This window comes from Thalassophryne amazonica, chromosome 1 (assembly GCF_902500255.1).
Source record: "Thalassophryne amazonica chromosome 1, fThaAma1.1, whole genome shotgun sequence".
NCBI classification, from domain to species: Eukaryota; Metazoa; Chordata; class Actinopteri; order Batrachoidiformes; family Batrachoididae; genus Thalassophryne; species Thalassophryne amazonica.
In genome coordinates this window covers 9,954,953-9,972,268 of record NC_047103.1, presented here as the reverse complement: position 1 = coordinate 9,972,268, position 17,316 = coordinate 9,954,953, and the positions used below count along the sequence as shown (strand labels likewise).

The window sequence follows — 17,316 nt, the reverse complement described above, 5'->3', positions numbered from 1 at the left end:
TCTGTGCCACTAGACAGGTTGAATATCCAGTATTTTTGTAATATTACTTGATAATTACCTGGAAAAATATTTCTCTTTGCAAGTGAGTTGGATACTGTAACCGTTTCCATAAGTATAAAGGAAAAACTGGAAATAGGCCAGTTGTCTGTGTTGCAGGCCAATTTTTTTATTACAAGAATTTTTTACCATTTTGGTTGCAATTATATTTGCAGACAGATGCACAGTTTTGCACAGTTTAATCAGAAATTAAGTCGTCGATGATTTCTCTAAACAATGATTTCAAAATGGAAAAAAATGACACATTTTTGAAAGCCAAATGTCCATTGAAAAACATGTATGCAGCCTTCCTTTAACATTTGATGGCACTATGTCAAGTCTGGAAGAATGAGCTGGTGGCGCGGTTCATCACATCCATGACACCATGGAACCACCTTGGTTCCTGGATGACAGCCACCCAGACAGACAACAGATCAGCCCCACCTCTCACTCAACAAAAAAACACTTTTGGTTTTGCTCCCATTTTGTATGAGATGAACTCAAAGATCTAAAACTTTTTCCACATACACAATATCACCATTTCCCTCAAATATTGTTCACAAACCAGTCTAAATCTGTGATAGTGAGCACTTCTCCTTTGCTGAGATAATCCATCCCACCTCACAGGTGTGCCATATCAAGATGCTGATTAGACACCATGATTAGTGCACAGGTGTGCCTTAGACTGCCCACAATAAAAGGCCACTCTGAAAGGTGCAGTTTTGTTTTATTGAGGGGGGATACCAGTCAGTATCTGGTGTGACCACCATTTGCCTCATGCAGTGCAACACATCTCCTTCGCATAGAGTTGATCAGGTTGTCAATTGTGGCCTGTGGAATGTTGGACCACTCCTCTTCAGTGGCTGTGCGAAGTTGCTGGATATTGGCAGGAACTGGTACACGCTGTCGTATACGCCGGTCCAGAGCTTCCCAAACATGCTCAATGGGTGACATGTCCAGTGAGTATGCCGGCCATGCAAGAACTGGGACATTTTCAGCTTCCAAGAATTGTGTACAGATTCTTGCAACATGGGGCCGTGCATTATCCTGCTGCAACATGAGGTGATGTTCTTGGATGTATGGCGCAACAATGGGCCTAAGGATCTCGTCACCGTATCTCTGTGCATTCAAAATGCCATCAATAAAATGCACCTGTGTTCTTTGTCCATAACAGATGCCTGCCCATACCATAACCCCACCGCCACCATGGGCCACTCGATCCACAACATTGACATCAGAAAACCGCTCACCCACACGACGCCACACACGCTGTCTGCCATCCGTGAAGAGAACACCTCTCCAACATGCCAAATGCCAGCGAATGTGAGCATTTGCCCACTGAAGTCAGTTACAATAACGAACTGGAGTCAGGTCGAGACCCCGATGAGGACGACGAGTATGCAGATGAGCTTCCCTGAGACGGTTTCTGACAGTTTGTGCAGAAATTCTTTGGTTATGCAAACCGATTGTTCCAGCAGCTGTCCGAGTGGCTGGTCTCAGACGATCTTGGAGGTGAACATGCTGGATGTGGAGGTCCTGGGCTGGTGTGGTTACACGTGGTCTGCGGTTGTGAGGCTGGTTGGATGTACTGCCAAATTCTCTGAAACGCCTTTGGAGATGGCTTATGGTAGAGAAATGAACATTCAGTACACGAGCAACAGCTCTGGTTGACATTCCTGCTGTCAGCATGCCAATTGCACGCTCCCTCAAATCTTGCGACATCTGTGGCATTGTGCTGTGTGATAAAACTGCACCTTTCAGAGTGGCCTTTTATTGGGGGCAGTCTAAGGCACACCTGTGCACTAATCATGGTGTCTAATCAGCATCTTGATATGGCACACCTGTGAGGTGGGATGGATTATCTCAGCAAAGGAGAAGTGCTCACTATCACAGATTTAGACTGGTTTGTGAACAATATTTGAGGGAAATGGTGATATTGTGTATGTGGAAAAAGTTTTAGATCTTTGAGTTCATCTCATACAAAATGGAAGCAAAACCAAAAGTGTCGCGTTTATATTTTTGTTGAGTGTGTGTATATATATATATATATATATATATACAGTAGTGTTCAGAATAATAATAGTGCTATGTGACTAAAAAGATTAATCCAGGTTTTGAGTATATTTCTTATTGTTACATGGGAAACAAGGTACCAGTAGATTTAGTTTCTCACAAATCCAATAAGACCAAGCATTCATGATATGCACACTCTTAAGGCTATGAAATTGGGCTATTAGTAAAAAAAAAAGTAGAAAAGGGGGTGTTCACAATAATAGTAGCATCTGCTGTTGATGCTACAAACTCAAAACTATTATGTTCAAACTGCTTTTTTAGCAATCCTGTGAATCACTAAACTAGTATTTAGTTGTATAACCACAGTTTTTCATGATTTCTTCACATCTGCGAGGCATTAATTTTGTTGGTTTGGAACCAAGATTTTGCTTGTTTACTAGTGTGCTTGGGGTCATTGTCTTGCTGAAACATCCATTTCAAGGGCATGTCCTCTTCAGCATAAGGCAACATGACCTCTTCAAGTATTTTTGACATATCCAAACTGATCCATGATACCTGGTATACGATATATAGGCCCAACACCATAGTAGGAGAAACATGCCCATATCATGATGCTTGCACCACCATGCTTCACTGTCTTCACTGTGAACTGTGGCTTGAATTCAGAGTTTGGCGGTCGTCTCACAAACTGTCTGCGGCCCTTGGACCCAAAAAGAACAATTTTACTCTCATCAGTCCACAGAATATTCCTCCATTTCTCTTTAGGCCAGTTGATGTGTTCTTTGGCAAATTGTGACCTCTTCTGCACGTCTTTTATTTAACAGAGGGACTTTGCGGGGGATTCTTGCAAATAAATTAGCTTCACACAGGCGTCTTCTAACTGTCACAGCACTTACAGGTAACTCCAGACTGTCTTTGATCATCCTGGAGCTGATCAATGGGTGAGCCTTTGCCATTCTGGTTATTCTTCTATCCATTTTGATGGTTGTTTTCTGTTTTCTTCCACGCGTCTGTTGTCACATAGCACTATTATTCTGAACACTACTGTGTGTGTGTGTGTGTGTGTGTGTGTGTGTGTGTGTGTGTGTGTGTGTGTGTGTGTGTGTGTATGTATGTATATATATATATATATATATATATATATATATATATATATATATATATATAATGTGCAGAAACACACTGATACTGTATTTTGCATCCACATACAGATGTTGGCTGAAAGTGGTTATGTTTGTCTTGTAAAAGTGTGCTCACGTTTGCACATAAACCCACACAGATGCAGTCAGTAAGTGGCCTGTCACGGCCGCGCAGCGGGGCAGAGGAGTTAGTGGATATGTGCATGTTTCACTCCCCGGGCTTTCAAACGGCCGCACATCCATTTGCTCTCTCTCCTGTCCGTTGCTATCATCCTGCTTTTTGCCCTCCAGCACCCGGCGAGACACACTCACACTTCGCCAAATAAACACACATAATCTCTGGCCTCTCGATGCTGCAAAAACTGTGTCTGCTGCAATCCGGTCAGGGAATGAAATGACCAGCATCATGCCGCCAACGTGACCTTGTCTCAAACACACACGAGTGCGACCTCTGGAGGCTGAAAGCTATCAGGTAGATGTGATTTGTCTTTGAATCTTAATGGAAGGACTCTTGAAGATGCGTTCAGGGCCCTGGGACCCGGGCTGCTAACTGGATTGAGGTCATCGTGAAAGGTCCTTAAATGCAGAAATGCACAGCCTCTCTGTGGATCAGTGTGTGTGTGTGTGTGTGTGTGTGTGTGTGTGTGTATGTGTGTGTGTGTGTGTGTGTGTGGGTGTGTGCGCAGGCATCCTGTTTCATTCTTGCAAAACTGTGCTGTGCCTCATTTTTGCTGAAAGGTTATAAATATTTTCAGCCTGAGATCCAGCTGAGTAATTGACTCTCTGACCCAGAAGCTCTGGCTCATAAAGCGCCGTTATTATGCTTCTTAAGTGGAGCTTTGTCACACGTATATTTATCATAGATTAATCTGTCTGTTATTTGTGCATTAACTCTTTTGCCTTCGAAATAGAATTAGTTCTAGTTAATGTAATGCTTGTTTATTCGTGCAAACAAACACCATCATGCAGACAAATAAACAGAAATAGAAACACTGTAACCTCTGCCCCTCTCTGTCCACTGTTGGAGGTGAAAAAAAGCATCATGTTGTCACCAGTTCCACCAAAAAAAATGGTCCAGCCGTGTAAAAATGGCCAAACAGCTGCACACTGTGACTTCTGCAGAAAATGACACCGAGAGACTCACAAAGGAAACTTTCCCAGAATGTACCACAGAATGTCGCATGAATCACAGAACGTTGATGAAGATGGAACCTATTTATAACCAGGAGAGACCACGCAGGCCCCAAGGGGAGGTGATGGCCTCAGGTTTAAAGCGGTGAGCTTGTGACCAGAGTGTCCTTGGTTCAAATCCTTATCAGACCAGAAAATCACTCAGGGCCCTTGGGCAAGGTCCTTAATCCCCAAGATGCTCCCGGTGTACAGCTGAGGGTCTTGTGTGAGTGAGGCATCAATGTAAAGTCCAGTCCAGGTACTGAATCTCTATTAGCATGTCTCGAACTATAACCAAACTTTAGCTGAACCTGTCCTCTGATTGAAGGGGCCATTCACACGCTGACCTTACTGCCCGATGAAGCAGATTCTCAAATGTTTCTGTCACATGTCGGAGAAGGAGAGGTTGCTCCAGGTTGACATAGCTCCTCAGAAGGCGACGCTGTACCGCCAGAGCTCAACACTTGGCGGCGGTCCGCTGACTTACTATCGGAAGACGTTCAGCTTTTGTCATCGGAGGTCACGTGCATTGGTCACGCACTCCACGGAGCTGTAGCATAGCTGATCATCAATTCAGTGTTTGTGAAGCCAGGTGACATTGCCCATATCAACTTGACGCAAGTCTGTGATTGCGTCACTTGCGACTTGTGTGTCGTCAAGACGGGTTCTACATATTCCTTCACATTTCTTCATATTTCTACATATTTCTTCATGCCAAGGGATCCCGAGGAGGTTGTGCATCAAATCAAGCCTAGGAAATTGGCCAGCGGAGGTTGGCGGAGGCGAACAGAGGAGTAATGGCGTAGTACTAGCAGCGGTTGTGTCGCGGTAATGGAGCTCAACTTTTGGTGGCAATTTTTAGCATGAACATAGAAGATTTTAACCAAGCTCTTTTCCTGAACCTCACCCTTGTTTAACCTAACTCTAATGTAACCGCTAACCTTAACCTTACCCATAACCAAAACCTCTCCCTAAGATAATCCACCCTAAACTAATTCTAATACCCATCTTTAAACTAACCATAACATCACCACTAACCGTAGCATGACCTTATCCAAACTCTGACCTTAGTCCAGCCACAACCCAATCAACAGTAAACCTTAACCTTGTCCGTTAATGCGCTCCTCATTCAGACTCACATAGTGGGAGGGTCAGAAGTGATTTGTCATGAATGTAAATAAAAAATGATGTGAATTAAATTAATATTTGATCCTGTATCAGATGAACAAAGTCCAGAGTGATGATGACTATCCAAAGATGTCCTGGGATCAAAGGTGGAGATGGTTACTTAGAGGAGGAGGACAGGTGAAGCGTGACGTCTGTACACGTGCGGCTACGTTCATCAAGGTTTTCTTCACTCGTTCCCTTTACATAGAACTTTACTGATCAACTGCAAGAACATTGTTACGAATACGCCACCAACGCCAGTGGCTGTGAGTCCATCTGGAATCAAACACAGCACAACAGGTCCACCAACGGCTCTGGATTTGTGGTGGCGTGTGTCTGAAGGCTACACTACCAAGACAGCCGCCACCGGCGGCAGCGTCACTCCCTGGTCACGGTTCAACCATAAATTGTTGGATGAAGAAATCTGGTTTCAGCCTCTCAGCAGCGAGCTTGTAGCGAAACCGCCAAACTCTTTTGCTCCACATTCCTTGAGTGAAAAGACAAAGTGGAACAAAACAAAAAAATAAATAAACACAAAGAATTAGCACGTATAAAAGAAGAGGGATGGAAGCAATAACACAGTGGCAGCCATCTGAAAACAGAAGACCAGCGTAACGGAATGTCGCATGAAGTAATCATTCACGCCCACAAAAAAAAACACAAAGATGATCATGATGATGATCACCGCGGCAACGCTTTATTTACAGCTTCGCTCGTTCAGCCTCCATATTAAAAGATTAATAGAAAAAACAAATGGCCAACGATAAAGAAGATTTTCTTCCAGCCGGGATGCGAGCGTATCTCACAGACACACACGTGCACGGACAGGTGCACGGACACGTGCTGCTATGACATCAATTTTGGCGGCTAATAGATGCGGCGAGCGGGATTTGCTCTGAGGGCATTTTAGTTTAGAGTATAAAAAGAAAGTTGTAAGACATCCATCTTACTTCATAGTGCTACTTAAACAACACACAAATACTCCTGCGTGCACAACGACAGGAGTGTTACTGCAGTATTGTGATATACGTTTGACGTTGGTGCAGTTTTTTCCCCATAACTGATGTCGCTCCTCACTGCCCCGCAGTCAAACGCTGTGCAAACACACACCATTAATTCAGCTTGCTAAAGCCCGTCACAGCCTCACGCCGCCTGTGCTTATGCATGTGTTTGTCCTTGTGCCGCAGTCGGTGATGTATCGGCTGCATTTGGACGTCTAAGCACTTTTGCTGATTTATCTTATAGGTTAATGTACTCAAAGCGTCCATTCAGGTGTTTTGCTGAGGCCACTCGGCTCTTTGCAAGTCGTCCAACAGCTACAGAGCAATCAGAGACCGAACACACACGCCATCACAAAATGACGATTAGTACCACACACAGACACACACACACACACACTGAAAAGATGTGTTTCTGCTCACAGGAGTACCGGTGTCACTGCAGCTTTGCCGAAATTTGTCAAGGTCCACTTCTCAACGATGTCAAAAGTAACCTTAGTGACTGTCTAAACGATACACATGATTCTGGACTCCAGTTCTGGCTTCAAGAGACCTGGGTAATAGTACATGTGGACATGGAAACAGTACAGGTACCCCAGTCTGAGATTGGACCCCAGTGACCATCCCAGAACACTCCTGGAATCTGTGTCACTGACCTAAACATTTGCAAAATCAAATTGATTTAGGGAGATTTCAGGGTCAATCTGGGAGGAGGAGACCAACAAACAGAGACCTAGAACTTGAGTGTTTGAACTTTGGCAAACATGCTAAGTCAATTCCAGAGCCCACCCACCTCCATGCACGTGCCCAAACTGTTGCGAATCATAGTGAAAAACATAAATCTTGATGTTTGAAACCAACAACTGACCTTTGGCAAATGAGCAATTCTAGAGCCCACCTCCATGCATGTGTCAAAATTTGCTGCAAATGAGGGGGAGAAGCGTATACACACACACACACACACACACACACATACATACACAGTGGGGTAAAAAACAATTTAGTCAGTCCCTGATTGTGCAAGTTCTCCCACTTAAAAAGATGAGAGAGGTCTGTAATTTTCATCATAGGTACACTTCAACTATGAGAGACAAAATGAGAAAAAAATCCAGGAAATCACATTGTAGGATTTTTAAAGAATTTATTTGTAAATTATGGTAGAAAATAAGTATTTGGTCACTTTTTCAATTTTCAATTTATTTTCATTTATATAGCGCCAAATCACAACAGAGTTGCCCCAAAGCGCTTCGCGCAGGTAAGGTCTAACCTTACCAACCCCCAGAGCAACAGTGGTAAGGAAAAACTCCCTCTGAGGAAGAAACCTCAAGCAGACCAGACTCAAAGGGGTGACCCTCTGCTTGAGCCATGCTACAACCATAAATTACAGAACAATTCACAGAACAATTCACGGACGAATATACAAGAAATGCTGTTGGTGCACAGGACAGGGTCTCCAACACAAATACAACTCCCTTCTCTGGATGGAGCTGCACCTTAAACAGAGAGAAAAAACAGAATCAGGCATCAGAAAGACAAAAAAAACACTGTATTATTTGCCAGCATTAATCAACAAGAAAAACAGAAGAAATACTAACGTGATCACTGGCCACTAGCCCTAAGCTAGTGGCTGGTGATCAATAACAAAAGTTCAACTCACTACTTTGTAACATAATCTTTGTTGGCAATGACAGAGGTCAAATGTTTCCTGTAAGTCTTCACCAGGTTTGTACACACTGTAGCTGGTATTTTGGTCCATTCCTCCATGCAGAGCTCCTCTGGAGCAGTGATGTTTTGGGGCTGTTGCTGGGCAACACAGACTTTCAACTCCCTCAACAAATTTTCTATGGGTTGAGGTCTGGAGACTGGCTTGGTCACTCCAGGACCTTGAAATGCTTTTTATGGAGCCACTCCTTCATTGCCTGAGCGGCATGTTGGGATCATTGTCACGCTGGAAGACCCAGCCATGTTGCATTGTCAATGCTCTCACTGATGGAAGGAGGTTTTGGCTTAAAAATCTCATGATACATGGCCATGTTCATTCTTCCCTTAACACGGATCAGTGGTCCTGTCCCCTTTGCAGAAAAACAGCCCCAAAGCATGATGTCTCCACCGCCATGCTTCACAGTAGATATGGTGTTCTTGGAATGCAACTCAGCATTCTTTTTCCTCCAAACACGACGAGTTGAGTTTTTACCAAAATGTTCTATTTCGGTTTCAGCTGACCACATGATATTCTCCCAATCCTCTTCTGGATCATTCATATGTTCTCTGGCAAACTTCAGATGGGCCTGGACATGTACTGGCTTAAGCAGGGGGACACACCTGGCACTGCAGGATTTGATTCCCTCTCTGTGTAGTGTGTAGCCTTTGTTACTTTGAAATGGACACACGCAGCTCTCTGCAGGTCATTCATCAGGTCCCTCCGTGTAGTTCTGGGATTTTTGTTCACCGTTCTCATGATCATTTTGACCCCACGGGATGACATCTTGCTTGGAGCCCCAGATCGAGGGAGATTATCAATGGTCTTGTATGTCTTCCATTTTCTTACAGTTGCTCCCACAGTTGATTTATTCACACCAACCTGCTTCACTATTGTAGATTCACTCTTCCCTGCCTGGTGCACATCTACAATGTTCTTCTGGTGTCCTTCGACAGCTCTTTGGTCTTGGCCATGGTTGAGTTTGGAGTCTGACTGTTTGAGGCTGTGGATAGGTGTCTTTTATACAGATAACGAGTTCCAACAGATGCCATTAATACAGGTAACAGGTGGAGGACAAAAGAGCTTCTTAAAGAAGAAGTTACAGGTCTGTGAGAGCCAGAAATCTTGCTTGTTTGTGGGTGACCAAATACTTATTTTCCACCATAATTTACAAAAGAATTCTTTAAAAATCCTACAATGTCATTTCCTGGATTTTTTTTTTTTTTTTCATTTTGTCTCTCATAATTGAAGTGTACCTATGATGAAAATTACAGACCTCTCTCATCTTTCTAAGTAGGAGAACTTGCACAATCAGGGACTGACTAAATACCTCTTGGCCCCACTGTGTGTGTGTGTGTGTGTGTGTGTGTGTGTGTGTGTGTGTGTGTGTGTGTGTGTGTGTGTGTGTGTGTGTGTGTGTGTGTGTGTGTGTGTGTGTGTGTGTATATATATATATATATATATATATATATATATATATATATAGTTGTATGTAAATGTTTGAGCACTCCTGATTATTTCCATGATTTTCCTTTATAAATCATTGGTTGTTTGGATCAGCAATTTCAGTTAAATATATCATATAGCAGACAAACACAGTGATATTTGAGAACTGAAATTATGTTTATAGGATTTACAGAAAGTATGCAATTGTTTTTTAAACAAAATTAGGCAGGTGCATAAATTTGGGCACCCCAACAGAAAAAATACATCAGTATTTAGCAGATCCTCCTTTTGCAGAAATAACAGACTCTAAATGCTTCCCATAGCTTCCAGTGAGAGTCTGGATTCTGGTCGAAGGTATTTTGGACCATTCTTCTTCGGATTTGTTGGTTTCCAAGCATGGACAGCCCGCTTAAAATCACACCACAGATTTTAAATAATATTCAGGTCTGGGGACTGAGATGGCCATTCCAGTATGTTGTTCTTGTTCCTCTGCATGAATGCCTTAGTAGATTTTGAGCAGTGTTTAGGGTCGATGTCTTGTTGAAAGATCCAGCCCCGGCGCAGCTTCAACTTTGTCACTGATTCATGAACATTGTTCTCAAGTATCTGCTGATATTGACTGGAATCCATGTCACCCTCAACTTTAACAAGATTCCCAGAACCTGCACTGGCCACACAGTCACACAGCATGATGGAACCACCTCCAAAGTTTACTGTAGGTAAATCAAATCAAATCAAATCAATTTTATTTATATAGCGCCAAATCACAACAAACAGTTGCCCCAAGGCGCTTTATATTGTAAGGCAAAGCCATACAATAATTACAAGGTAGCAAATGCTGTGTTCTTTTTTAGCCATGCATTCTGCCCCTTATGTCCAAATAACTCAATTTTCATGTCATTAGTCAACAGCACCTTATTCCAAAATGAAGCTGGCTTGTCCAAATGTGCTTTAGCATACCTCAAGCGACTCTGTTTGTGGCATGTACATAGAAAAGGCTTCCTCTGCATTACAGCATCATACAGCATCTCTTTGTGCAAAGTGGGCTGTATAGTTGAATGATGCACAGAGACAAGAGACACTATCTGCAGCAAGATCATGTTGTCGGTCTTTGGAGCAGGTTTGTGGCTGTGACTGACTGTTCTCACCATCCTTCACTTCAGCTTATCTGAGATTTTTCTTCGCCTGCCACTTTGGGCCTTAACTAGTACTGTGCGTGTGGTCTTCCATTTCCTCACTATCTTCCTCACAGTGGAAACTGACAGCTGAAATCCCTGAGATAGCTTTTTGTACCTTCTCCTAAACCATAATGTTGAACAATCTTTGTTTTCAGGTCATCTGAGAGTTGTTTAGAGGCTCCCATGTTTCCACTCATTAGAAGAGATGCAGAGAGGGAAACATTGCAAATGGTCACTTTAAATACCCTTTCTCATGACTGGATTCACCTGTGTAAGGAGGTCAAGGGTCAGTGTGCTTACCAAACCAATTTTGTGTTCCAATAATTAGTGCTAAATATATTCAAATCAATAAAATTACAAGGGTGCCCAAATGTGTGCACCTGCCCAATTTTGTTTAAATAATTATTGCACACTTTCTGTAAATACTAGAAACTTCGTCTCACTTCTAAAATATCAGTGTGTTCATCTGCTATAATATATTTAACTGAAATTTCTGATCCAAACAACCAATGATTTATCAAGGAAAATCATGAAAATTATCAGGGGTGCCCACACACACACGGGGAGGAGAGCAGAGTTGCCAGCTGAGGTGGTTTGGGCTTCTGGTGAGGATGTCCCCAGTCATCTCCCTGGGGAAGTCTTCCAGGCAGGTCCAACTGGGAGGAGGCCCCGGAGAAGACCCAGGACATGCTGGAGGGATTATATTTCCCAGCTGGCTTGGGAACACCTCAGAATCCTCTAGGAAGTGTTACAGGATAGGGAAGTGTGGGATGAAGTGAGGGATCACCTCCTCACCATGAGCCCATCACCTACCTCCCTGCATTATCACTGTGTTTTGACAGTAATGATGACATTAACAATAATATTTGTTGCCTAAAACAAATTCACAAACATCATTCATGTATGAACACATTAAGATCCTGAGCTGAATCTGTAGAAAATTTCAGGTTTCATCAAGAACAATAACTTTAAAATAAAAAATTAAATAAAGGCGCACATATCTATTGGTGGACAAATACTATATAAAATTTCACCCTTTAAAGGGAATAAAACTAAGAAATATCCAGATGACAGCACCAAATGTTTCTTGATGTTGTTGATGAAACTGATCATTTTATGGCGTTTCATCACGATCAGATGATGATTATTAAATCTAGAATGAGAATGTGGAGCACAATGCGCCCTGGAGTCAGACGCTGATCAACACTAAATCTGAGTGGCTGCTCTTGATCAAGTTTGTGGAGATTCTCTGAAAGCTTTTTGAACAATCCTGCAAACACACAGATGAAGGTGATGGAGAAATACAAACTGTGGAGGCAGATAAATGCAAAATAACAAAAATCAACAAAGAAAACAAAATATGATGCAGGAGGGAAAAAAACCACACAAAATATACAAACCAGAGACACCAAGAGATAGACTGAGTTTAATGTTGACGGGATGAGAGACGTGGAGAGAGAATGTAAGAAATGGACAACTGAAGATGAAATCAGAGGGGGAAAAAAGAATATTGATTTGGAAAAAAGAGAAAAGTTAATTTCCCTGTGGAATGCACCATAAAGTGATCTGTTCTAATATCTGAAGTTAATGATGCCATAATTAAGCAGTAAAATCCAGCAGCATGTCGCAGTTATTTATCATTTCTGTGGCTGCAGCTGCTGCCAGTAAACCTGATGTGCTTCAACACGGAGCTTCAACGCAACAGATCCACACAACAACAATAACACAAATAAAACTTTCATTTCGCTCCAGTACATCATATAATTAAATAATGTACGCCAGAGAAATTAAAGCTGTGTTTGTATTTTCATTTTGCCGTTGAGCTGTACTATAAAAAAGATTCCAAAATACTCCCATTGTTGCTTCCATGCCCATGTTTTACCTGGGGGGGAAGGACCATTTGTCTGCCTTGGTGGTTGTCATCTAGGATAGGAGGGTTGGGGAATAGGACCTAAAATTATGTATTTTTCACTTTTTGGATGGTGACAGTATTATTTGCACAATATGACCGCGCTTTTTCAGTCGCTGCCCCAAAACTGTGGAATGATCTTCCTTTGCATATCAGGCAGGCTGATTCTCTCTCTGCTTTTAAATCTTCTCTTAAAACACATTTCCTCTCTTTGGCTTTTAACTCAGCTTGAGATTTTGGTTCTTATTGTTTCTTGTTTTAACTGTGGTTTATTTATTTTATGTATTTTAACTTGCTTGTTTTTATTTGTGTACAGCACTTTGGCCATTGGCATTGATCTTAAAGCGCTTTATAAATAAATTGAGATTGAGATTGAGATATGACCCCTTTAATAATTGTCCTATGTTTGAGTATTGAGTGTTTGATTAAGAACTGAACCAGGGCCCATATGCATGAAGCATCTCAAAGTCCTCTCAAAGAGCTCCTAAAATAGCCTAAAAATTCCTGGCAAGGAATCTTAGCCTAAGAGTGAGCCAGGAGGTGTCTGAGAGAGAGTCTGAGCAAGAAGGAGACTGAAACTCCTATCTTAGTAGTGTGGAGGCGGGGTTGACCCTGTTGCTAGGTTTGACGTGGTCCTGTAAGAGCTGTGATTGGTTGTCACGGAAAGGGAAGGGGAAATAAAATAAATAAATACACTCTGCGCTCCTACATATGAATGAACAGTAAAATCAACCAATCATATAACTGCATTAAGAAATGCATAATCATGAAAATAATTTAATGCCATGATGATAATACTCAGCAAAATTAAATTGGAGCTATCGCCGGGACGGTCGCTAAACCTGTAAATACTTGCTTACTTACTTTTCGTGATATTTCTGTGGGTGTGGCTTCCCTCACTTGTCCCCTTCATGCATTTTTCTTTGCAGTTCTTAATGGTGGGAACTTTGACGGATCTGTTGCACTCACAGTCAACTTTACACCTGTGCTGATTTGTAGCTGCAATAATGAAAAAGTAACACACCTCAGAATAAAACCACTCAGCAGCCAAATTTCCAATTAGTTTGGCTGCTTAAAGATATGGAGCTGCGCAGAAACACAAACAGCGCCGTCATGCCTGTGCACTGATTTCTACAGTCTGCTCTACGAGGTCAAATTATTACCCGCGTTCAACTCAGATACACTTTGATTGACAGCTGCAATAGCAAAATATATGTCATTGTTCAAATATGTTGTGTATGGACCTGACCTTAGACGTGCACAGAGTAAAATTACAGGATTGTTTTTGTGTGTGCGTGTGTGTTTTGACCTGCCATTAGAAGGTGTAACACTGCCCCCTGTAGGCTTTTTGAAATGTTAATCTAATGAACTTTAAAGTCCCCATAAACTGTAATATTTCACTGTAGTAGGAATCAGTTTATTTTCTTTTTTTTTTGAGTGATACTTCTCTTTCTCTTTACTCATTTTCACACAGTGTAATTCACCTGCACCCCTCTAGTTAAACTAGTTAAACTAGTTAAAACCAACATGAAAGGTGTGGAAGCAGTGACACAACACAACTGCTGCACCACTTTGGGTGATGGAAAAGCAGCAGAAGCTTATCGACGGCTCTGAAATGAGTCCTGTCCAAAGCTGTGGGCGCTCGTGTATTTCAAAGCTGAAATCCATACGTGCCAGCAGAATGGCCTCCAAATAAATGAGCCATTAGATTAGAAATTGAATGCATATTTAGCTGCAGCGTGCACTACCACACAGCGGCGACTTACGGCCTTCAGAAAGTTGTGATTTTTTTTTTTTTTCTTAATCAGTTCTATACCTGAGACTGTGTGTGGATTTCTTTCTGCAGCTCCTCACGTCGTCTCCTTCTCCTTTGATGTCGGAAATGGGCCAGTGGAGTTAACGGTGCATTCAGACACACCCCTTAATGACGACCAGTGGCATCGCGTAATGGCTGAGCGGAACGTTAAAGAGGCGGTCCTAGAGCTGGATCAGACGTATCGATCGTCACGGCTGGCCCCCACACAGGGCCACACACGGCTGGAACTGTTCAGTCAGCTTTATGTGGGTAAGAACCATCAGCTCCCACATGGTTCTTACAGTTAACCATGCTTATTGACCCTGGACAGAACAAGAACACCCTCCAATGCACCCTCAATGACCTTTTATACCCCATCTCCATCTGTCCGTCCGTCCATTCTCTACTACTCATCTGGTGATGAGGGGAGGTGGGGTTTATCCCAGCACATGGTGGAATTTCACCACATTCAAGTCAAATAGATGACCACTCACTCCCACATTAACACCTCCAGACAAAAGAGGCTCATCAATTAGCCTGAGTTAAAATTGCATTCACAGAGGAGGTTCTGTTCCCACTCACATGTCTTTGTTTGTTTGTTTTTTGTTTGTGTGGTTATTAAAAAAACAAACAACTAATGAACCAGTTTTAATTCCACTTGGTGCAGGGTTGGGATGTGGACCCCTAAAGAACTCATTATATGTTGGTGTGGAGTGGGATCAAAGGTCTGTGATCAGGATCAAAGATCAGCAATCAGGATCAAAGATCAGAAATCATGATTGAAGGTCAGTAATCTGTGTCAAGTGTCAGTGATCAGGATGAAAGATCAGCAGTCAGAAATGTCACTTATCAGAATCAAACATCAATAATCAGTGTCAAATCTGCAGTCAGGATCAAAGACCAGTCAGGATTAGCATTCAGGCTCAATAGTCTGTCATGAGAATCAGATGTCAATAAACAGTGTCAAATCAGCGATCAGCAGTCAGGATCAGTGGTCACTAATCAGAATCAAATGTCAATAATCGGTGTCAAATCTGTAATCAGGATCAAAGACCACCAGTCAGGATCAATGGTCAGTAATCAATGGCAAACCAGCCAAATCCACAATCCGGATTAAAGATCAGCAATCAAGATCAGAGGTCAGTAATCAGTGTAAAAACAGCAAAATCGGCGATCAGCATCAAAGATAAGTGATCAAGATCAAAGGTCAGTAATCATTGTCTAACCAGCAAAATCAGTGATATGGGTCAAACATCAGCAATCAGAATCAAAGGACAGTCATTTCAAGTCTGACAGCATGTGCCCCAGGTTCTGGATGACAAACACCCAGGCAGGCAACCGTTCCATTCCCACATCTCTAAAATTACCATCTATCTGCTGCAACCAGGTGAACCTTGGATGTCCCCATGGACATCGTCTTTGAGATGAAAGGACAGTAATTTGAATGAAAAGTCAGTGATCAAGAGCAAAGGTCAACAATCAGGAACAAAGGTCAGTAATCTGTGTCAAATGCCAGATGATCAGGATCAAACGTCAGCAATCAGAATCGAAGGTCAGAAATTTGTGTCAGATGTCTGTGATCAGGATCAAATGTCAGCAGTCTGAATCAAAGGACAGTAATCAGTGTCAGAAGGCAGTGCTCAAGATCAAGGGTCAGCAATCAGGATCAAATTGTCATGGTTAGCGGTTCAGATGGAACCGAACTGGTCAGACTATGAACCCAAATGCAGAGACCTGGACACTGAGAGAGTTACAAAAAGAAAAACAATATTTATTAATATATAAATGAGGATGCTGCTGGGGTCCTTCTGCAGTATGGAGCGTGGACGCCTCCTGGCGGTGAAAATAGGGAGCTGCAGGTTCCCGAGCCAGTCTTACAAGGATAAGGCACACAAGAAGACAAATGACCTGGGGCTAGATGGGTCACTGCTTCAGTAACCAAGAACTACAGAGGAAGACACACTGGGTAAGTGTCTTAAGGAATGTGAGAGCGGGATCCCACAGAGACAGAGCAGAACTTAACTGGCGTTTTAGGTCCGGGAGCGCTCCCCGCCAGGAGCCGACGAGTTTCCACAGAGACGTGTGGAACCGATAGCCAGTACCAGGGTCCAGGTCCACATGAAGGCAGTACCGGGTAGTTCTGGAACATGAGGAGAAGACAGTTTGTTCTAATGCAGAAACAGGGGGCCCGGCTAACGTTACCTTTGTATAACTGCAGGGCGCTTCAGCGTATGAGCGCGCAGCTGGAGACGCATTCAAAGTCACAGTGCAGCAGTCAGGTAAAACTTCTCTGATCTCCGTCCGGAGCATTGACAAGACGTGGCAGCTGGTGAGGCAAAAGCTTAAGCATGGCAAAGACAAATAGACATGGAAGTCCTCAGTAGTATCTGGCAATGGATAAACAGAATATCTGGGCTTAAATAGTCTCTACGGAATCAAACATAACTAATAACTGGTGTGCAGACCAATTAAAGGGCGCCATCAAGTGGAGAACAAAAAATGCTACAGGAACAGAACAGAAGGGCACCATCTGGTGGAGAAAATAAGTCATTACAGGGAACACGACGGGGCAAAACACATCACCCTTCCCCTCAATGGGTGCCTCCTGGCACCTTCCCAGGTTTGTCAGGATTCTGCCGATAAAAATCCTTGAGGAGGGGTGGATCCAAGATGAAAGTTCTCTTCACCAAGGAGCACTCTTCAGGTCCATAGCCCTCCCAATCCACCAAGTACTGGTAACCCTCGGCCCTTACGCCGAACATCTAA

At 42.8% G+C, this 17,316-nt stretch overlaps 1 protein-coding gene across 1 annotated transcript in view; it reads left to right on the top strand.

Annotated features, from left to right (window-relative positions):
• cntnap2a (contactin associated protein 2a) overlaps positions 1-17,316 on the top strand; it is a 1,233,088-nt gene that overhangs the window by 1,052,924 nt on the left and 162,848 nt on the right. The window contains 1 exon segment of the mRNA XM_034162408.1: positions 14,602-14,820. Coding sequence (XP_034018299.1) covers positions 14,602-14,820 — 219 coding nt within the window.